This window comes from Anopheles gambiae, chromosome 2 (genome assembly GCF_943734735.2).
Source record: "Anopheles gambiae chromosome 2, idAnoGambNW_F1_1, whole genome shotgun sequence".
Taxonomy (NCBI): Eukaryota; Metazoa; Arthropoda; class Insecta; order Diptera; family Culicidae; genus Anopheles; species Anopheles gambiae.
Window position 1 is genome coordinate 71,559,385 of NC_064601.1, and position 23,326 is coordinate 71,582,710.

The following is a 23,326-nucleotide window of genomic DNA, read 5'->3' on the forward strand; positions in this document are numbered from 1 at the left end:
AAATGAAACAAACTGATGCCAGAAGTACTAATGCTGCCCTTTGTAGAGTATTTTCAGTTTGGGGGCTACCTCTCATCATACAGAGCGACAACGGACCTCCTTTCCAGGGATCAGAATTCATCGAATATTGGGAAAGTAAAGGAGTGAAAGTCCGGAAATCGATCCCTTTAAGCGCGCAATCCAACGGAGCCATCGAAAGGCAAAACCAAGGAGTTATTACAGCCTTGGCAGCGGCAAAACAAGAAGGTAGGCCCTGGAGAATGGCGTTAGACGAGTACATCCACGCTCACAACACACGGAAGCACCATTCACGGTTAGGAGTGACGCCGTTCGAGCTGTTAGTCGGTTGGCGATATAGAGGAACATTTCCGTGTTTATGGAACTGGAAAAACAAATTAGACAGAAATACGGTCCGAGAAAATGATGAGTTTTCAAAACTGGTTAGCAAGCTGTTTGCTGATAGTCGTCGAGGAGCGAAGGAAAGTAACATAATGGTAGGCGATATCGTATTGACTACTGTTTTACAAAGATCTAAGACAGATCCTACTTTTTCGAAGGAGAGGTTCACAGTGTTAGCAAGGGAGGGAGCAAAAATCGTTTTAATTAATGGGAAAGGTGAGAAGTTAACTAGAAACATACAAGATGTAAAAAGGGTCCCCAATGGGGCAACAGAACAATCAATTGAGGAGGAATTAGTAGATCCAATTGAAACTACAGAAATCGATTATAGCGAGAGTGATCATTTAAAAAGACCCAAAAGAATCATACAAGTCCCTAAGAAATACAAAGACTCAATTATGTATCATATTTGCTACCAAGAGTAGGGGTGATGGAAGATTTAGGGATCAAGAGTGAGAGAGAGAAGTTTAGCGAAATCAGAGAGAGCGAAAATATTGAAACATGCAAAAATGAGGATGAGAGAGGAGAGATTGGACGAAAGCAGAGATAGAGATGGAGAAGGCGCGTGGAAAAGGAGACGGACGTCTACCGGTAGTTAGCGGTAGCTGGGATCAAGAGAGAGTGAACTCCGAGAGTGAATCGAGAGAGAGAGTGTGAGAGAGGGATAGATCGTGAGATCAGGGAGAGAAGACAAGTCAGGCGACAGGGAGAAATAAAGGAGCCTCGGGTCAGTCTTGTGGTTGATCGCAAAGAGATCGGTTGAGCGTGAAACAACAACAACAAAAAAAAAAAAGAAATTGAATAAAAAAAAAGCCTGATAAATAATTAAAATGTGTGACGATTACGACAGAGCATAGGGTGGTGAATGATGTAGAAGTGTGTGATGACGCTCACGACACGTGCGACACGAATAATCCGACTTGCACGCTCTAACCTGATGATTGCTGCTCAAACAGTTCCAGCACAGCCGCTTCGATGCGACGACGTCCCGTCGCTGTTGGACCTCCTTGGCGATGAACACTGGACAGTTGCGCAGTGTGTGGTCTTCGGAACACTCCAATGGACACTTTGGCTGTTGGGTGTGCGCAGTCGATGCAGCAGGAGCCGAGCGAGATGTAGCTGCATTCGCGATGAATCTCCGTTGCCCTGGTTGACGAATGAGACCGGCCACCTTGATACCACTAGCTGCTTGATCCTTCACGAAGTTGTTGGTCGATTTCAAGATTTGGATACGATCTTGCACGAAGTCGATCACATCCTTATATTTGTCCGTCGTGAAGTGCACGGAATGTTTCTCCCAAGCCAACAATGTCTCTCGATCCAACTTCATCAGCAACATGTTTGAGAGGGGTGTATCCCACGAGTCAACCGGTTCATTCAGCCTTTTCAACCCGTTGACGAAGCGGGTGAATTCATCCACCAGGTGTGTGAGCTTATCAACGCACACCAATTGAACTCCCGGAAGGTAGTGCAATTTGCGATAGTATTCGCGAATCAAAAGACGAGAATTGTCGTACCGTTTAAGAAGCGCCACCCAGGTAACCGAATAGTTGTCCGCCGTTAAAGGTGTATGCTCGAAGAGTACCGCCGCGTCCCCCTTCAACGATGACAATAAGTATTGGAGCTTCGCGATAGATGGAAGCTCGGCTGAAGCGTCGATCATTGCGATGAAGCGATCTCGGAAAGAAAGCCATTTTGTGTGATCTCCGTCAAATGTTGGAAGTTCGATTTTGGGCAAACGTAAATTTGGCGCGTGGGGTCGACCGAATGCAAGCGTTGAGGAAGCCAAGCCCGTAGTATCATTGAGCGAACCTTCTTCCTTTGGCTGTCTTTCCCGTAGAAATGATTTTAGCTTGCGACAGCGTTCTTCAATATCGATCCGTTCCATTATGCTGGCTTCGACCGCTTCGTCTTTATCTTTAAGCTCTTCCAGTTTCGAAACTGCGGTGAAAAACTCTTCCTTATGTTTCGCCAGATCTTCTAACGCCTCCGGAATCTGCTTGGCATCATCACTCGAATATTTCGCCTGGAACCGTTCCAGCGATTTTATGTTCTCCAGGGCGATCCTCTTTTTCAGTTGCACTGCTTTAATTTTCTTATCCATTGCACAAAGAAAATACTGCGATATCACACGAAAATAACGAACAAAGCGACGGCACGAAATTCAAAATGATGGCGTGTAACCGACCGTTGCCCTTGATGCGGGGCGATATGCGATGGCGGGAATTGTCACGGAATGACTTGCACACTTGACGACGAATACCGAATTCCACTCTTGATGCAGAATGAAACTTATTTCTTCTCCGTATATCACGATCCGGTTCGAAGGACCAAAAATGTGAAATATATTCACGAAAAGGGGCTGGCTATGATATTTGGAGGAAATTTGAATAGGGAAGTGTACACCTTTATCGCTGGTCGGTTTGCAACTGTATATTCGTTTGTCCTTTTTTTGTATATAATAATTCATGCAGTTCATAATTCATGTAGATCGAGCAGTTTCTAACGTCGAGTAGTTTATAACCTAATCTTAGTTTCCTAACGCTTTGTTTTATGCAATTCAAATTTATGTTCGTAAATAATTATTCTAATTCCAACATTCCCGGCCACCAAAGAAGAACTTCTTTAAATTTCATGCAAAATATAAATTCAATAATGAGTTCAAAAAAGAATTCAAAAACAGTTCGACTCTTGAACCTGACGCTTATCTCCTATCATACTGCTCGTGTGTGTAGATGTGTGAATGTGTGTTGCGTGTATCTTGTTCTGCCATGAGTGCGAAATGTAAACAATGTCGCGTAGCTTGCAGCTGCGCGTTACTCAGTGCCAGTGGTTTCCTTCTGCTCTAAGTTGCTAATTACGTCCGGATTAGGCAAAACCGCCAGACGATTTGCTTCCCTGAAGCAGTGCGCAGTGTAACGACGCGAACAACATCGTCCTTTCCAGGGTGTACTGCAACGATGCGCCCAATCGGCCACGAGGTAGGAGGTACATTGTCTTCCTTAATAATCACCAGTTGATTTTCTTCCAGCACCGCTGATTTCCCGTTGCAATATTCGGCTCGAGCTTGTAACTGCTGCAGGTACTCCGGATACCATCGAGCCCAAATGGTTTGCAGAAGTTTGTGTACCAACTGGTATTCTCTCAAATAGTTGCTCGGTGTCTCGGTGTAATCGATGATTGGTACCGCTTGCAGATTGCCACCGACGAGGAAGTGTCCCGGTGTCAATGGTTCCAAGTCCGACGGCTCATCGGATAGAGGTGTAATCGGTCGCGAATTCAAACATTGCTCTACCTGGGCAAGTAGGGTAAGCATGCTCTCCTGTGTGATGCTTGTTGTTCCTATTGTTCTGACTATATGCTTTTTAGCTGCCTTCACCGCCGCCTCCCATAAACCTCCAAAATGTGGTGCTCTTGGTGGGATAAACTTCCACTTCATATGATTCATCGCGCACCAATCAAATATAGCAGCTCGATCATGTTCGATATGTACCGCTCTTGTTGAAAAACATACAAATATGGCGATGTATGCTTTAATCGGACTTCTGTTGCGTATGGTTTGTTTTATATAGATTGGTCCGCAATAGTCTACTGCGCATACTGAGAATGGTCTTGTTGATGTGACTCGTGATGTTGGCAAATCGGCGATACTTTGCTTAATAAGTGTGGGTTTGGCCTTAAAACATGCGTGGCAACTGTGGTACACAGACTTGCATAAATTGCGACCGCCAATTATCCAAAAGCTTTGGCGTAGTGTTGTTAAAAGCAGTTGTGGTGCAGCATGCAGCTTACTCAAGTGTATCGAAACAGCTAGTAGAGCGGACAGTGGATGTTTCGATGATAATATTACCGGGTGTTTTTCTGATTCCGACAGATGTGCGTTACTGAGCCGGCCACCAATGCGCAGAATACCTTGCGTATCTATGAAAGGGGAAATCCATTTTAATTTGGAGTTCTTTGGCATCTCTTTGCCCTTCTGCAGGTGTTGTATCTCCTCGGAAAAGGTGTCTTGTTGCGAAAGATAACACAACTAGAGTTCTGCCGCCTTGAGTTCGTCTACAGTGAGCGGAGGGATCTCCTTAGCATGGACCTTGTTTCCTACGCGACGCTTTGCGTTTTGTATAAAGCGCAAACAATATGAAACAACTCTTTGCAGTTTGTGGTAGATCGAAAATCGTGAGAACAAACTGTTTCGAAATTCGCAGATTAATGCTGTGCTTGCAACCCGTGACGATAGTTTTTCATCTTCTGCGCTCTCATCTTCGCTTGGTGATGGTGTGTTCTGTGGCCATTCTTCCGAGTTGCATGCTAACCAATGTGGCCCGTGCCACCAGCGCTCACACACTAGCAACTTTTCCGGAGTTAAACCTCGCGAAATGTCGTCTGCTGGATTGTCCGAGCCTGGAACATGCTTCCAGCATTGTATTCCAGCCGTTTGCTAAATTTTTGCAACCCTGTTTGCAACGAAGGGCTTCCATCGATTTGGTGCTGAATTCAGCCAGTGAAGGACAGTCATGGAATCGGTCCAACAGATGGTGGTAGCAGAAATTTTCAGTGATTGCTGGACTTTCTCGTATAGGAGTGTGGCTAGTCGTGCTGCACATAATTCCAATCGAGCTATGGAATGTGAATTGGATAACGCAACGACCTTTGATTTGGCTGTCAGCAGCTGCACGGTGACTCCTTCCATGCTTTCAGCCCGAATGTAGCAACAAGCACCATATGCTAGTTGTGATGCGTCAGCAAAGATATGAATTTGCAGACTTGTTGCCGTGCATTGCTATATGTACCGTGGGACTGTCAAAATGCGTAGTGAAGATAGTGTAGAGTGAAATTTCGACCATTCATGCTGTAAGTGCGATGGTAGCTCGCTGTCCCAGTCATATGCCTTTCCATTAAACTTGAGAGCCCATAGTTGCTGCATAAACATCTTTGTGATGATGATCGTTGGGCCCAGTAACCCGAGGGGATCAAATATTTTGGCGATGTAAGATAAAATTAGCCTTTTAGTTATGCTGGGTGTTGTAGGTGGTATCTCAATACGAAACCGTAGTGTATCAGTTGCCGGTTCCCATACGATGCCTAACGTAGATACTTGTTTCGAGCTCTTCCACTCGTGCGAGAGTTGTACCGCCACATCTTCTGAAGAAACGTTCTGCAATGCTTCGGTGCGGTTCGATGCCCATTTCTTCAGCGTGAAACCAGCTGAATTTAGCATGTCTGAGATTTGCCTTTGTATAACGATTGCTTCGGACAAATCATCGGTACCCGTTAGCAAATCATCTACCTAAAAATCGTTCATGACCGCGTTCATTGCCAAAGGATACTCTTCCTTGTGGTCAAGAGCAATTTGTTTTAGGGTCCTGGTTGCCAAAAATGGAACAGAGGCTGTGCCGTACGTAACCGTCTGTAGCTCAAATGTCGATATAGGATCTGCAGGATGTTCTCTGTACCGGATGCGCAGATAGTTACGGTCATGAGGGCTATGTAAAATTTACCGATACATCTTCTCTACGTCTGCAGTGAGAGCAATGGCACGAGAACGAAACCGAAGGATAATCGATAAAAGATCTTCTTGAACGACTGGTCCCACTAAGAGTTTGTCGTTCAATAAGTAACCACTCGAAGTCTTACAGGATGCATCGAACACGACACGCACCTTCGTGGTTGTGCTTGATTCCTTAATGACAGCGTGATGTGGGAGGTAGTAATGCTCTACCGAATCGTTTGCAGGACTGGTAAGCCGCTTCATATGCCCCAAATGCTCATATTCTTTCATAAATTTCACACACTCTTCTTTCATTTTAGCATTGGTGTTCAACCGCCGTTCGATAGAACGCAGTCTGCGATCGGCTATTTCCTTCGACTCTCGACGATATTAGGGTTGGAGTTAAATGGCAAACTAACGACATACCTTCCACTTGAGTTGCGAACAGTTGTTGCTGCGAAATGCTTCTCGCAAGTATTCTCCTCAACCGATAGCACAGGATCCTCGGCTATGGTTTCACTCTCCCAGAACCGCTGCATGGTCTCCTCCAGTGGAGTGTCGTATGCAGATAGATGGCACAGCCGCGGACCGATGGACGAATGATGAGTGTTGCCGGTGACAACCCAACCAAAATGGGTTTCGACCAGCCACGGTTTGCCTCTACCGATAGAGCGCTTGCGACCGGTGTGGAGCTCCCAGAACGTATCGCCTCCGATGACGATGTCGATTTGCCCCGGACTGTTAAAGGTGCTTTCCGCCAATGCCACGTCCGGCATTTTCCATGAAGAGACGTCCGTTGGTGATGTAGGGATGTTTGCGGATGGCGTGTCCAGAACCAAGAAAGTCATCTCCGTTGCGAAGGGTTGTGTCTTGGACTGAACGGTAGCGACGATGGAACCCTTGGTCTGCTGTACTGCATTGCCGATGCCCGATACAGCGACGTTGACGCTTTTGCGACTCGTCAGCAGTTTCCGTGCGAACTCCTCAGCGATGAAATTAGACATGGATCCCGAATCCAACAAAGCCCTTGCTTCATGGGTGTTCCCGTAGTCATCCTTGATCTGGATGTTTGCCGTCGCCAGAAACACATTGTCTTCATTTGACTGAGCTGACAATGTTACCGTTGCGGGTGGAGCATGTAGGGATCAAGAGTGAGAGAGAGAAGTTTAGCGAAATCAGAGAGAGCGAAAATATTGAAACATGCAAAAATGAGGATGAGAGAGGAGAGATTGGACGAAAGCAGAGATAGAGATGGAGAAGGCGCGTGGAAAAGGAGACGGACGTCTACCGGTAGTTAGCGGTAGCTGGGATCAAGAGAGAGTGAACTCCGAGAGTGAATCGAGAGAGAGAGTGTGAGAGAGGGATAGATCGTGAGATCAGGGAGAGAAGACAAGTCAGGCGACAGGGAGAAATAAAGGAGCCTCGGGTCAGTCTTGTGGTTGATCGCAAAGAGATCGGTTGAGCGTGAAACAACAACAACAAAAAAAAAAAGAAATTGAATAAAAAAAAAGCCTGATAAATAATTAAAATGTGTGACGATTACGACAATGGCGCATGTCGGTAAGTTTGGTGGTTTGATTAGTTCGAGATATCCTATTGCATATATAAAAAGGCAAAATAAGGTACTCGGTGTTTGTTTCGCGTGTTTTGCGTGCGTGGTGTGCGTGAACAATGTAAGGACGGAATTGACGCTTTAGCACTACCATTGTTCTCTTAACAAAAGACCGTGCATAAAAAAAGTGTGGACAAAATTGGCGCTCATACACCAGCCTTGTTCTTTTGACGTGATGATGTGTGTGTGAATAATGTGTGGTCGGAATAAAAAAAAAAAAAAAGGGGAGAGCCTCGAGCGGTTCGGTTTGTATCATGATACGAATAGCCAATTTTGATACAAAAAAAGCGAGAACCTCGAGCGGATTGCGCATGTGTATGATAAAATGAGAGCCTCGAGCGGTTCAGTTTATATTGTAATACAAAAAAAAAAAAAACCAATTGCGTGTATGTTAAAAAAGCGAGAACCTCGAGCGGTTCGCACGTATATATACATATTATAAAAAAAAGAACGAGAACCTCGAGCGGTTTGAACGTGTGTATGAAATAAAAATGAGAGCCTCGAGCGGCTCAGTTTATATTGAAATACAAATAACCAATTGCGAGTATAAATATATATATATAAAAAAAGCGAGAACCTCGAGCGGTTCGCACGTGTATATATATATTAAAAAAAAGGGGAACCTTGAGCGGTCCAAACGAATTTAACATAGTAACATAACAAAAAACTAGCTGGTATGCAAAAAAAAAAAAAACGGTGATTCGAGTAAGGGGGGGCGACTCAACACGTATTCGAAGAAACCTTACCGCACGCGTGCGATCGTGATACACACACATTGAACGCTATTAAAACAAAAAGGGGTACAGGAAACTGACATGAACTATTCTATTGTTGTCTTTTCGTTAGCGACAGTGAAATAACAAAAGCGAACGTTGACGCTTTGATTCGGGCTTTGGAGAAAGAAAAGCAGAAGAACTCCTTTTTAGAATCACTGTTAAAGGATGGTTGCGTGAGTTCAACGAAACGACGAAATGACTGGATCGAGGAACCTTCCGACAACCAATTGTTCGAAGCTACTCCTCGTGGATGTTCTACATTTCTTGATTCTGGAACACAATCCACCAACGAGGCTTCCATGTCGGCGTCCATGTCTTTCGCCACATTGCAAATAGCCGTTTGCCAACCGAAAGACGGAAAAGAAGAAGTGGACAAGACGACATTCGATAGATGGAGAGAGTTATTTGAAGCGGCAATGGAGTTTGCGGGAATTACCAGTGAAACTCTAAAAATGAATGCCTTTAAAATGAAGGCAGGCCCTTCACTGTTGGGCATTCTAGAAAGTACGTCGACAAATGATTCAGCCAAGGATGCGAAACTATTTCCATACACTAACACAATGGATCGATTAGATCACTATTTTAATTCCCATTATTACGTGTTTCGTCAGCGTCAAAAATTACGCACGATGAACCAAATCAAAGGTGAATCGGACTACCAATTCGTAAAACGAGTGATCGAATCTGGGAAATTATGTAATTACAAGGAGGAACAATTAATCGAAACAATTGTCGACGTGATACAGGTGCATGCTATTAACCCCAAAGTACGTATGGCAGGATGGAAAATTCTCAAAAAACGCGGAACAATAACAGATCTACTGGAAAAAGTTCGAACATGCGAAATAGAGAAATTTAACGAAAACGCTTTCGCTAGAGACCACAGACAAAATGAAACTACATTAGAGGTTTCCGCTGTGTCGCATAACACCAACGCAAAAATGTCACGCACTAGGGAGTTTCAACGTGATTATCCCTCATACAAACAAAAACATTGGGGTATGCAGGAGAATAGAGGCTTTAGCAAAGGCGAATTTTCAAAATTCTCCACAAATCGTTCATTCGGTATTCGTCGCATCCTGTGTAGGAGATGTAGCAGCAATACACACCAGCCAGAAAACTGCTACGCTATAGATAAAAGATGCCGCCGCTGCAATGTCATAGGACATATAGAACGTGCGTGCCATCCTGATCTCTTAAACAATAGCAAGCGCTATCCGACAGATGTTGTCGAACCGGCTGTACCTAATAAAATTCGGAAAATTGCTGCTATTACGGAAAGCGGTATTCCTGGAAAGTCGGATCACGAGCAAACAGCCGATGTATCGCAACAAGTGCTTCAAAATAATTCCATCGAGATCAATAATTTCGTGAGGGAAAACAAATCTTTGCATAGCATTTGCCAAGAAAAAATCGATCTCGTGTTCATTACAGGTTACGTAGCGGGCCTCGCTATTAAATTTATGATTGATTCGGGTGCGGATGTTAACACTATAGGGAAAGATAGTTTCGATTGTCTATCAAAGGAAGACCCTAAGTTGTCTCATATTTTCAATTTAAAGAAAGGGTCTGATCACCATTTAAAAGCATACGGAATGGAAGAAGACATTCCGGTAATAGCTTCCTTCGTAGCTGAATTATTTATATCTAACGACCGCCCTCGAACGATGGAAAAATTCTACGTCGTGCCTAACGAAAAAGCATTATTAAGTAGAAACACAGCATTGCGATACAGCGTTTTACAGCTGGGCTTGAACATTCCAGTTAAATCATATTCGGGATATAACACAATCCGATTATTACCCGGAGAGATTTTCGTATTGACAGATTTGATCGAATTTCCTAAATTTAATGTTGCTCCTGTAATGTTATCATACGATAAAGAAATGCCACCATCCCGAAACGTGTTCACCAGTATTCCACCAGCGTTTAAAAACGAAACGTTGAAAAGATTGGACGACCTTCTAACTACGGGCATCATAGAACGCGTTACGGACAAAATGGAAAATTCATTCTGCTCATCTTTGTTGGTGGTTCCAAAAGGTAAAAACGACATCCGTTTGGTCGTAGACCTAAGAGGTCCTAATAAAAGAATCATCAGAACACCATTTCGAATGCCAACATTGGAGGCGATTTTATCAGAATTAAATGGTGCCTCATGGTTTTCCACGATCGACCTGTCGAGTGCTTTTTTCCACGTGGAATTACACCAAGACTGTAGACACCTGACAAATTTTTTCGCTGGAAATGGTACATTCAGATTCAAGAGACTGCCATTCGGTCTGTGCAACGCCCCCGACATTTTTCAAGAAATTCTACAAACGAAAATATTAGCAGGATGTCCAGGTGTCGTGAATTATTTAGACGATATTTTAGTTTTTGGTAGCTCGAAGGAAGAGCACGATAGTAATTTAAAAATTACACTCCAAAGACTGCGAGAACATAACGTCCGGTTAAACTCCACCAAATGCGTGTTCGGATCGCAATCGGTAAAATTTTTAGGGTTCAATTTATCTGGAGACGGATGGCGAGTTGAAGACGATAAAAGGAAAGCAGTGGAAAATTTTCGAAGACCGGAGTCGTTGTCCGAGGTAAAAAGTTTTTTGGGCTTGGTTAACTTCACCGAGCGCTTTATCCACAAACGTGCCGAAAAGACTACAAACCTTAGAGCACTCGCAAAGTCAGACACCTTCTACTGGACAACGCAGGAGGAACAAGAATTCGAATACTTAAAGACAAGAGCATTAAACTCTATTGTCAGGCTCGGATATTTTGACCATAAAGATCGTACGGAACTATACGTCGATGCGTCTCCGACCGGGTTAGGTGCAGTTCTCGTACAATACAACGAAGAAGGTAGTCCGCGTGTAATATCGTGTGCGTCTAAGTCCCTTACCCAATCGGAACAAAAGTATCCTCAAACACAAAAAGAAGCACTGGCGATCGTTTGGAGTGTTGAGCGATTTTCATATTACCTGATAAACAAATATTTCAAAGTAAGGACTGATTCAGAAGCCAACGAATTTATTTTTGGCGGGTCTCATCGCACTGGTAGACGAGCTATGACAAGGGCAGAAGCATGGGCCTTACGTTTACTACCGTATCATTTCGGCATCGAAAGAGTTCCTGGTAATATGAATGTCGCCGATGTTTTATCCCGACTAATTTGCAAGTCACAGGTTGACGATGCTTTCGACGAGGACAACGAAAAGCACATATTGTATTCCTTGGATGCGGGAGACATGTCTATTTCGTGGACGGAAATACAGACAGCCTCGGAGACAGACGAAGAACTGGAAGCAGTAAGGTTAGGAGTTCAAACCGGAAAATGGTCCAATGCTCTTAAACGTTATGAATCCGAATCAAAACATCTAAGAACGCTTGGTCACATTGTTTATAAAGACGATCTAATAATTCTACCTACATCTCTTCGTTCCAGAGCAATTAAAGCAGCTCATCGGGGTCACGTTGGTTGCGAAGCTACCAAACGAATTTTACGGGAGTTTTTCTGGTGGCCGAATATGGCAAAACAAGCAGCTCTATTCGTATCTAATTGCGAAATATGCCTGGTTATATCTAAAAGGAATCCTCCTATACCTCTTTCCAGTAGACAACTTCCAGATGGACCATGGGAAATTTTACAAATTGACTTTTTGTCCTTACATGGCTACGGATCCGGTGAATTTCTCTCAACCGTAGACACCTACTCCCGTTATTTACATGTTTCTGAAATGAAACAAACTGATGCCAGAAGTACTAATGCTGCCCTTTGTAGAGTATTTTCAGTTTGGGGGCTACCTCTCATCATACAGAGCGACAACGGACCTCCTTTCCAGGGATCAGAATTCATCGAATATTGGGAAAGTAAAGGAGTGAAAGTCCGGAAATCGATCCCTTTAAGCGCGCAATCCAACGGAGCCATCGAAAGGCAAAACCAAGGAGTTATTACAGCCTTGGCAGCGGCAAAACAAGAAGGTAGGCCCTGGAGAATGGCGTTAGACGAGTACATCCACGCTCACAACACACGGAAGCACCATTCACGGTTAGGAGTGACGCCGTTCGAGCTGTTAGTCGGTTGGCGATATAGAGGAACATTTCCGTGTTTATGGAACTGGAAAAACAAATTAGACAGAAATACGGTCCGAGAAAATGATGAGTTTTCAAAACTGGTTAGCAAGCTGTTTGCTGATAGTCGTCGAGGAGCGAAGGAAAGTAACATAATGGTAGGCGATATCGTATTGACTACTGTTTTACAAAGATCTAAGACAGATCCTACTTTTTCGAAGGAGAGGTTCACAGTGTTAGCAAGGGAGGGAGCAAAAATCGTTTTAATTAATGGGAAAGGTGAGAAGTTAACTAGAAACATACAAGATGTAAAAAGGGTCCCCAATGGGGCAACAGAACAATCAATTGAGGAGGAATTAGTAGATCCAATTGAAACTACAGAAATCGATTATAGCGAGAGTGATCATTTAAAAAGACCCAAAAGAATCATACAAGTCCCTAAGAAATACAAAGACTCAATTATGTATCATATTTGCTACCAAGAGTAGGGGTGATGGAAGATTTAGGGATCAAGAGTGAGAGAGAGAAGTTTAGCGAAATCAGAGAGAGCGAAAATATTGAAACATGCAAAAATGAGGATGAGAGAGGAGAGATTGGACGAAAGCAGAGATAGAGATGGAGAAGGCGCGTGGAAAAGGAGACGGACGTCTACCGGTAGTTAGCGGTAGCTGGGATCAAGAGAGAGTGAACTCCGAGAGTGAATCGAGAGAGAGAGTGTGAGAGAGGGATAGATCGTGAGATCAGGGAGAGAAGACAAGTCAGGCGACAGGGAGAAATAAAGGAGCCTCGGGTCAGTCTTGTGGTTGATCGCAAAGAGATCGGTTGAGCGTGAAACAACAACAAAAAAAAAAAAAGAAATTGAATAAAAAAAAAGCCTGATAAATAATTAAAATGTGTGACGATTACGACAGAGCATAGGGTGGTGAATGATGTAGAAGTGTGTGATGACGCTCACGACACGTGCGACACGAATAATCCGACTTGCACGCTCTAACCTGATGATTGCTGCTCAAACAGTTCCAGCACAGCCGCTTCGATGCGACGACGTCCCGTCGCTGTTGGACCTCCTTGGCGATGAACACTGGACAGTTGCGCAGTGTGTGGTCTTCGGAACACTCCAATGGACACTTTGGCTGTTGGGTGTGCGCAGTCGATGCAGCAGGAGCCGAGCGAGATGTAGCTGCATTCGCGATGAATCTCCGTTGCCCTGGTTGACGAATGAGACCGGCCACCTTGATACCACTAGCTGCTTGATCCTTCACGAAGTTGTTGGTCGATTTCAAGATTTGGATACGATCTTGCACGAAGTCGATCACATCCTTATATTTGTCCGTCGTGAAGTGCACGGAATGTTTCTCCCAAGCCAACAATGTCTCTCGATCCAACTTCATCAGCAACATGTTTGAGAGGGGTGTATCCCACGAGTCAACCGGTTCATTCAGCCTTTTCAACCCGTTGACGAAGCGGGTGAATTCATCCACCAGGTGTGTGAGCTTATCAACGCACACCAATTGAACTCCCGGAAGGTAGTGCAATTTGCGATAGTATTCGCGAATCAAAAGACGAGAATTGTCGTACCGTTTAAGAAGCGCCACCCAGGTAACCGAATAGTTGTCCGCCGTTAAAGGTGTATGCTCGAAGAGTACCGCCGCGTCCCCCTTCAACGATGACAATAAGTATTGGAGCTTCGCGATAGATGGAAGCTCGGCTGAAGCGTCGATCATTGCGATGAAGCGATCTCGGAAAGAAAGCCATTTTGTGTGATCTCCGTCAAATGTTGGAAGTTCGATTTTGGGCAAACGTAAATTTGGCGCGTGGGGTCGACCGAATGCAAGCGTTGAGGAAGCCAAGCCCGTAGTATCATTGAGCGAACCTTCTTCCTTTGGCTGTCTTTCCCGTAGAAATGATTTTAGCTTGCGACAGCGTTCTTCAATATCGATCCGTTCCATTATGCTGGCTTCGACCGCTTCGTCTTTATCTTTAAGCTCTTCCAGTTTCGAAACTGCGGTGAAAAACTCTTCCTTATGTTTCGCCAGATCTTCTAACGCCTCCGGAATCTGCTTGGCATCATCACTCGAATATTTCGCCTGGAACCGTTCCAGCGATTTTATGTTCTCCAGGGCGATCCTCTTTTTCAGTTGCACTGCTTTAATTTTCTTATCCATTGCACAAAGAAAATACTGCGATATCACACGAAAATAACGAACAAAGCGATGGCACGAAATTCAAAATGATGGCGTGTAACCGACCGTTGCCCTTGATGCGGGGCGATATGCGATGGCGGGAATTGTCACGGAATGACTTGCACACTTGACGACGAATACCGAATTCCACTCTTGATGCAGAATGAAACTTATTTCTTCTCCGTATATCACGATCCGGTTCGAAGGACCAAAAATGTGAAATATATTCACGAAAAGGGGCTGGCTATGATATTTGGAGGAAATTTGAATAGGGAAGTGTACACCTTTATCGCTGGTCGGTTTGCAACTGTATATTCGTTTGTCCTTTTTTTGTATATAATAATTCATGCAGTTCATAATTCATGTAGATCGAGCAGTTTCTAACGTCGAGTAGTTTATAACCTAATCTTAGTTTCCTAACGCTTTGTTTTATGCAATTCAAATTTATGTTCGAAAATAATTATTCTAATTCCAATATCATCTGTTAACCTGCCCTTTAAAATGACCGAACTGGCATTATGTAAGAAGTAATTACACTCCATTCCTTTCCAGAATTTAATATATTTTAAGCTTCGAACCTTTTGAGCGAATTCTACAGGGAACTTTAGCTGTTCCAGGTCCTTGGAAATCGCCTTACGCACCTGTGGAGACCATTTCGTTGCGGCAGAAAACTTTCCCTCCGACCATCCCCTCATACACTTCCGAGATATCCCATAATCCTGGAAATGCATAGGTTCGCTCGAAATAATATCTGCAATTGTATCGAAGCCATCAAGGTCTGTTAAAGGGGTTGCATTGTTGTAGTGACCCACGTATACACCCCTCTTGAAATCGTCGTGATTCCGTGGCTCATCATCAATCTGCCCATAATAGGTGCGATGTGTTGCGGGATCTTTGGTTGTCACCGTTTGACACTTTTGATACCCACTATGGGCGTTGAAGTTATTTTTTCATTTTTCTCATTTTTTTCATATTTTTCAAAATAATTTAACTCCTTCACAAACGATCGCAAATAATCCTCAACCGATTCCGGTTTGGATTCGCCCGCAAAAATGGCCACTGTCATCACCGGCACCTCTGGCATCTCAGGGAGCCGCATTAGAATCGGCCAGAATTGGGTCAATCCACTTGTATGAAGAGGTAACCCGTCCATAAAAAAATCCAATTCTATTGTCCCTAAATTTGGAGTCACCAGCCTATAGTGCAACCGAAAACGTATTAGTTCAAAACAATCTTTCCAACCCCCTCCCCTCCCCAAACCACGTTTAAAAGAAGAAAACACGACATAAAAGCACAAATACAGCTACCCCCCTCCTCCCACCCATGACACACACACACACAATCACCCCACCCCTCTGCTCCTAACACAGACACACACATTCCCCCCCCACCCCCCTGCCCTAACTAAATAAGAAACATGCTTACTCTCACAACATGCCGATTGGCAGCCATCCATTCGCATGGAGCTCTCTCGCTCGCGGACCACCGCATTCCCACCAATATACCGTCCGTGAGTTGCATCTATGGGAAGGTCGCTCAAAGCAGCCGCAATAACGTAAACATTGCTTGCTTGGTGCAAGTTGTGGATGTTTGCAATCATATAGGAGAGTGTTGCAATTAGTGTTGGGCATTGTGCGCGAGTGCGCACTGTGTACGCACAGCACACCTCATTGTGCGCACTGCACAGCACACTTTGTACTGAGCGAGCACACTTCGCACAGTGCGCGCACTTCGCACAGTGCGTGCGCACTCCGCACTTTTCGCACACTTCGCACAGTGCGCGCTTTTTTCGCACAGTGCGAGCACACTTCATGCTGTGCGAGCACACTCCGCATAGTGCGCGCACTTTACGCACAGTGCACAGTCCGGACGTTTCGCACACTCTGCACAGTGCAAGTATATTTTGCAAACATCGTGCAGTGCTTCACTTTGTACTGTGCGAGCACACTTCGTACCATGTTATAGGAAGTCAGGTGGTGTAGTACTGAGCATGTTTTGACAAACCGCCTTTTAGCATTAGCATCAGTTAGCATTAGCGACTCCGATCCGTTGGTGCAACGAGTAAAAGTCGGGGCGAATCAAAGGTCCATAAATCGCTTGCACACATTCATACCACACACATGCCCATCGCCCCCCCCCCCCCCTCCTCTCGCCCTGTCCCATGTACCCATTTCTTTGGTTAATTACAAAATTTGACTAGGGCTCCGACTGAAAATTGTAATTTTTGTATTAAAACATGCCACACTGGCAATGAATTATGTTTCTCGCTCCCAATGGCTTGGACCAACGATGATTAACACGTTGTCTGCCACCATACATGCCCACTGAACTGCCCCGTCAGGCCACGGAATCACTCTTTGAAACGAATGCATTTGCTTTTGCATTTTTTCTCTTTTAAATCAAATTCACCAATTCTCTTTGTTGTCTCAGTCGCTCCACAATGTCGTTTGTTGGGCTAATTCCATGGAATTTCATTCTTGGAACCCCCCTCCCCTCCCTTCCCTTCCCTTTCTTTACCTCTCGCAAAAGTCGGTGACATTTCGACTCCAACGCTTTGCAACGCTTTGGTACGCGCAGGCAAACGATGCTACAACAATGACAGGCAAAGCATGGGCCGATGAAAGGCACGTGAAACTGTGAAAAGATCGTTTACGTATTGTCCAAGCTGTCCCGATCAACCTCAACTTTGTGATGAGTGTTTTAAGATTGTGCATCAAAAGTAAAGGATGAATAAATGAACTCCAAGATCTTTTAATTATTGTTCATTCTCATTCTCATTTATTTATGAAAACATAATAGAAACTCATTTTGATATTTGAATCATTTTTTTGAGAAATAATAACCGTGAAAGAAAAGCATTGTGAAGAACCGATCCAATACGTGCAAATTTATCTCTTGTAACACGTCTTTTCTAATGTGTAATGTGCCAGCCACTATGTGGACGACGTGGCCCGATCGGAAAAAAACCCGGAACGGAAAAAAAGTTATACTTAATGCGACACGTACCGATATATGGTTGTGAATTGTGTAAGGTAATTTCTTCGTTTGAACCGTGAGAACGGTTGGCTATCTGATTATGTTTGTTGTGTTTCTGAAGCGCGCTATTGCTTGAGGCGTGTTTTGCTTGATATATGTTTACTTGAAATGTGTTTTACTACATCCGCACATACGCTTTTACTTCGCAATGAGGTCGTACGCAACAGATCAACTCTACACTTCTTGCGGTAGCTTATCGGCTGACTCGGGCTGAGTGGCTGGTTTGAATGGTTGATTGTTTAATTGAAGCAATTGTCCACATCTTGGGGCTAACAGAATTATTATTTGTTTGAAACATTGATTCATATGAGAAGTCATCGTCTGTTTAGTCATCAATATACTCCACGGCTCTGTAATGGGATGGGATCCGTAGCCCCAGTGACGTCCTCGTCGTGCAGAGTGGTAACATGTGTCACCACATATCCAAGCTTGGGTACACGGGCTTGACCCAACCCCTTGGGCGGATGGTGGCATATGGCGAACCAGGATTTGCCATATGGGGGGGTGGGTATGCCGGGAAACCGGGTCTGGACGTCGGGGGGAGGGGGGGGGAAGGGGGCAACCCGACGCTAAACAAAACGATCACGTGGGCGCGAGGCCAGTCACCCAGTCCCATGAATCTACGACTACGGAAAAAAGGAGGAGCCGCTATAATGACGAGCTATACGAGATGTACGGCGACCTCACTGTCGTACAGCGTATTAAGCTCGCCAGGCTCCGGTGGGCTGGCCATGTTATACACACTTAAAAATATTTCACGACCTCGGTTAAAAAACTGCCGAAATCCGTCGGCTCTTTCGATTCTTGCTGATATGTCAGTTGAAAAAACCCAGTAGCCGAAAATCAGTACCATTTAAAACTGAAATATCAGTTAAATAAAAATTTGAACCGAAACTCGGCAACACAACATGCCGAGCACATACGTTAACACTGCTGTCACCGAGATAATAAGTCAAAATAACCGAGATTTCAGCTTTACTACTTGGATTAGCCGAGGCTCGGTATTCTATCTGCCATTCGCCATTCTGTTAATCTCGTGCTAATGAAACGAAAACCTTTCGGAGTGATGTTGTGATGTAAAATAAAAAATGTAAAAAAAAAGTAAAAATGAGTCTCTCAGCGTGAAAAAAAACGAGAATCAGTTGCGTGCGATCGAGCACAGGTATGGAGCGGGGTTGGGGCTAGGAAACTCAATCAGCGCACGCAACCGGTGCTCTTCAGAGCGTCGCTCGGAGCAGTCCCTATTTAAGGATCAGATGTGGAAGCTAATCCGGTTGGTTCAACCTTTGCCAGACCGTTCAGACTTCCAGGATTCATTTCCGGTCACCTACACGAGGTAAGTATCAACACTCGATCACATGAAATCTAAAAAGGGTTCATTCAGACATGTTTCACTCTGCCCGCTTTACAGAACCGTGCCTGTACCAGTGCCCACTCCTTGTCCGGCTCATTTTCCTGTACCGGTACCACATCCAAACGCTGTGCCCCATCCGGCGGTTGAATCGGCGCCTGTCTCAACGCTTTCCATCCATGGCCTCGGCAACCACAATGTCACATATTATGTCACATTTGTCGAGCCTTACAAGGGGTGTTATGTGAATCTTATCGTCCGGATATTTGTCTTCACAAAACAGACCTTGTAAGCGTGATTCGCAAGGCGCCCCATACAGAAAGTATACGCGACTACCGTCCCTTTCCGTGATGTACTTCATACAGGCGTTGTATGCGTTGTGCGATTTAACACCTGAAAGAATATAATAAATATATATTTTCTTCTTCGTTTCTTCTGAAAGGTCTTCTAATCTAATGCTATAAATATTCAAAATGGCCGAGTTACACGGTTGCATAAAGTATGACCTTTGTCGAAGAAAGTATTGACTCTCTACTGTCACATTTCTATTCGATTCTGCTGCGTTTTTAAATTTCATAATCATATTATTTTTCAACAAGTACCATTCATCACGCAGGCCTTGTCTTAACAAAAAAATCTTTCATACATGCAGCGTGGTTCGATTTTGCTTCATCGCTATTACTGGGTATTTGAGCAAATCCTGATCTGCTCTGCTGCCTGTGATGTTCATATTATCAAACTCTCTTACACGGTTAGTAACTTGTGGCATGATGTTGTTCCCAGTTCGGATAAAATATGTTATGCTTTGCAGCATACTTTCAAATGAGTATGTGGAATAATCATCCAGCACCCCAAAGCGGCACACGTTATCGTACAAATGCTTTAAGTTATGCACATTGCTGGTGATAGTACTTTCACCGTACAAAGTAGCGTAGTCTTGAACGAATTCACCTAGCATTTGGTGTGCCATAGTATTGCTCATGAGCTGGTGGTGAAAAAAATCTTTTCGTTTTCGTTTGTATGTTTTGAATCCCTAAAAGATTCCTTTGCGATTCGATTGAGATTGGGATTCGTTTGGGATTCGCTTGGGATTCTGATTGGAATTGGGATTGGGATTGCGATTCGATTGGGATTGCGATTCGATTGGGATTGCGTTTAGGATTGGGATTGCGATTCTGATTGGGATTCGTTGAGGATTCGATTGAGATTCTGATTGCAATTGGGATTCTGATTGCGAATGGGATTCTGATGGCGATTGCGATTCGTTTGGGATACAGGGTTTCCCACGATTTATTGGTTGGTTCTCATCAATTTTTGGTGGGTTCCCATATTTTTTTGGTGCGTTCCCACGATTTTTTGGTCGTTTCCCAGAATTTTTTGGTCCAATTGTATTGATATCCAATCGGAAAATACCAATAAATTATGGGAACGAACCAAAAATTTATGGGATACGACCAAAAAATCGTGGGAACACACCAAAAAATCATGGGAACTGACCAATAAATCGTGGGAAACCCTGTAAGGATTTGTTTGGAATTGGGATTGGGATTGCGATTCGATTGGGATTGGGATTGCGTTTCTGATTGGGATTACGATTAGGATTGCGATTGAAATTAGAGGCTTTCCCCGAGATACGCTATTCATGGGTCGAGAGAAACCACGTATCTCTAATTTCGGAAGTCGAATCACGCAGTTTTCAATCAAAATCTAGCAAATGTTCTTGTAATGAGAAGTTATAGTCACTAAATAAATAATTTGATTTGATATTGAATAAAGATTCACGTATCTACTAATTATGATTGAATAAAGAATTGAATAAAGATACGTGTTGACGCTTCGCTTGGATGTCAAATGATAACTTGACGAAAGTGAGTTTCGTCAAGTGAGAATGAGCACGGTAGGAAATGATGAGTAGCGGGTGAGTTGCCACTCGCTTGAGTGGCAATCTTAGAAAAATTATAAATAGGGCAACATAACCCGTCCGGCAAAATGAGTGTATTTTTTGAGTGATTTGAGTACCGTCCCCCGTTAGTAGTTACTCTTAGAGGAATGAGTTATACCCTCGCGCGAGGCCTCCCCCTCCCCACCCGTAACGCACGGTGCGCTCTGCAGTTCTCAATGTGTTGTGTTCTTTCCCATCATGCTACCAACACATCCAAAGATATTTGTTTCTTTCGTTTCTCGTTTTCTTTCATTCATTGCCACGATCTCAAATACGCACTTATTCTAACAACAAACACAAACACGGTCATTTTTGGTTACATGTAACACTTTATTGAAACATAAATTACACTTTCACAACACATTTAGAATACTTCATACTCACGAATGGCGTCATACTGTAAAGTACCGGGTCGAGCCAGGCTGCGGGAAACTTGTCGACAATCTGCGTTGCCTCTGTTCAGCAAATTCTTACCTGTCGATGCACGCACTGCATGTGCGTCTGTACACACTGTTCACTTCACACTTTATCAAAACACACCGGCGCACGAGACTTATAACGAAATGCGCATCAACGCACAAACACTGCGCGCGGAACTTAGAACGAAACGCGCACAACCATCTCCGACAAAGCGTCGCGCTGTACTGGTTCGATGCTGTAGTGTAAGCGAGACAACACGATGTGACGAGCAGCTCCAAGTTGAGCTCGCTGAAAGAAGACACACACACACACATTCACAGACGGCTCGTCAAAGCACGGTATTTGTATTGGTGTTAGTGAAGCGCGCGTGTAAAACAGAATGCGAACTCTCATCGCAGCGCGTTTCTCCTTGCTTCCTCATGCTTCCTCGTACCCCTCTGCCTGAATCACTCAAAATTTGGGGTCTCATTGTTTGCGTGGAATGAATACACTTTCTCTTGCACTTTGGAAATTCAAACACATCGGTAAATATTCAGCGCACGCAAAATCATATCCGAAACGTTCGCGATTGTTCAATACGCGTAGCTACTAATTATGATGTAAATACTGCAAAGTGAAATAATTTGGAGTAAAATCGAATAACCTCTTATTCCACCTTCAACTATTTCCTACACCCCCCCCCCCCCCCGCCCCCGCTGCAAACTAGAATAAAAAGCTATACGAGATTGGGATTGGATTCGAAGATTCAAATCTCTTCCAAGATTCATTTTTCCCACAACTTCATTAGATGCCGCATTACGCCCAGGTCAACCTAATAAAGTTGATCCGTTGAAGGCATGTCCATAATTATATCGAAATTGGCGAGGTCTACGAGAGGAGTGGAGTTTCTAATATGAGCCCGGTACATTCCATCCCGGAACAGTGAATCTGTGCGGTTCGGTGCGTCAATGCCCACGAAATATATCCAGCGCGCCAAATGATCGTACCTGGTACGCTCTGCGCACTTGAGGCAAGATTCGTGCCCGGTATGTTCTATATTTCCTATGTGTTTTTGCACGAAGCCGTAATTTCTTTCGACGAAAGAACCCGTACACGAAGCACTTACACACGGATAAAGATAAACACGTTTTATTTGCAATTAAAGTATACTTGCGGTGATCTCCGTTCACGTTGAGATCAATATGATAAGAGAGCGATCGATCCGCTGATCGATCGCTTTATAGATGCTTCTCGCAGGAAGCAGGATAGCGCATTCTCTCGTTGCCACGTGCCGAACGATAACGTGTCGGCCCGTGATTGGTCGAGCTGGTGCGTGGGAGAAACGCATTCTCCTAGACGTATGCGGGAGAAACGCATGCGAGAATTCGCATGCCGACGTGTCGGAGTCGACATCAGGATTACAATTCGATTTGACCGTTTATTGCGACAACCACCTATGGATAAAAATAACAGATTAGAAATAGCAAAACGCTATTTCGTGCTGCCGTAATATACCCTTGACGAACGTTCGATTATGTATTTCAAGTGGTACACGATCCACAATATAATTTATAAAATATTAAATAAAAGAATTAAGAAATCATAAATCAATATACTGCAATATATGTTATAAATAATATAAGCACACAGAAAAAAATCTTTCACAAAGGATCCAAAAACAAAATGGTTTATTGAAGTGCAATTCTTATATGCCCTCGAATAAACGTTGCGTAGCCCTGTAACCGGGCCATTTTAACTAGTTTAAGTAAAAATATCGTAAAATTGTGCATCTGTTACACAATGCATATAAGACGACGGGCAAACATGAATAAGGTGATTTTCGATAAGTTTTGGAGTATCGACACTGTACTGAGGGTTAACATTGAGTAACTACAACATTGAGTACAGTATAAAAAGGAAGTACAGGCGGTCCCCGAGATACACGGTTAATGGGGACCAAAAACGGCCACAAAATACCGCGTATCTCGAATTTCCGCGTAAGTCGAATCTCGTGATTTCCAGCTAAAATATCACAAATTTTCATGTAATTTTGCAAGTAAAGGGTGGTTTTAGTC

At 44.0% G+C, this 23,326-nt stretch overlaps 4 protein-coding genes across 4 annotated transcripts; 1 reads left to right on the plus strand and 3 right to left on the minus strand.

Annotated features, from left to right (window-relative positions):
* Positions 1 to 1,240: 1,240 nt before the first annotated feature.
* Positions 1,241 to 2,503, minus strand: LOC133395135 (uncharacterized). The gene has a single exon (XM_061663831.1). The coding sequence runs from the start codon at positions 2,501 to 2,503 to the stop codon at positions 1,241 to 1,243; it is 1,263 nt and encodes a 420-aa protein (XP_061519815.1).
* Positions 2,504 to 5,235: 2,732 nt separating this feature from the next.
* On the minus strand, positions 5,236 to 6,891 carry LOC133391656 (uncharacterized). The gene has a single exon (XM_061647225.1). It carries the CDS (start codon positions 6,889 to 6,891, stop codon positions 6,253 to 6,255), a length of 639 nt encoding a protein of 212 aa, XP_061503209.1. The 3' UTR covers positions 5,236 to 6,252.
* Positions 6,892 to 7,145: 254 nt separating this feature from the next.
* Positions 7,146 to 11,723, plus strand: LOC133395136 (uncharacterized). The gene is made up of 4 exons (XM_061663832.1): positions 7,146 to 7,447; positions 8,346 to 9,402; positions 11,455 to 11,577; positions 11,715 to 11,723. Exons 1-4 carry the CDS (start codon positions 7,416 to 7,418, stop codon positions 11,721 to 11,723), a joined length of 1,221 nt encoding a protein of 406 aa, XP_061519816.1. The 5' UTR covers positions 7,146 to 7,415.
* A 1,519-nt stretch (positions 11,724 to 13,242) lies between these two features.
* LOC133395137 (uncharacterized) lies at positions 13,243 to 14,505 on the minus strand. The gene has a single exon (XM_061663833.1). The coding sequence runs from the start codon at positions 14,503 to 14,505 to the stop codon at positions 13,243 to 13,245; it is 1,263 nt and encodes a 420-aa protein (XP_061519817.1).
* Between the last annotated feature and the right edge of the window lie 8,821 nt (positions 14,506 to 23,326).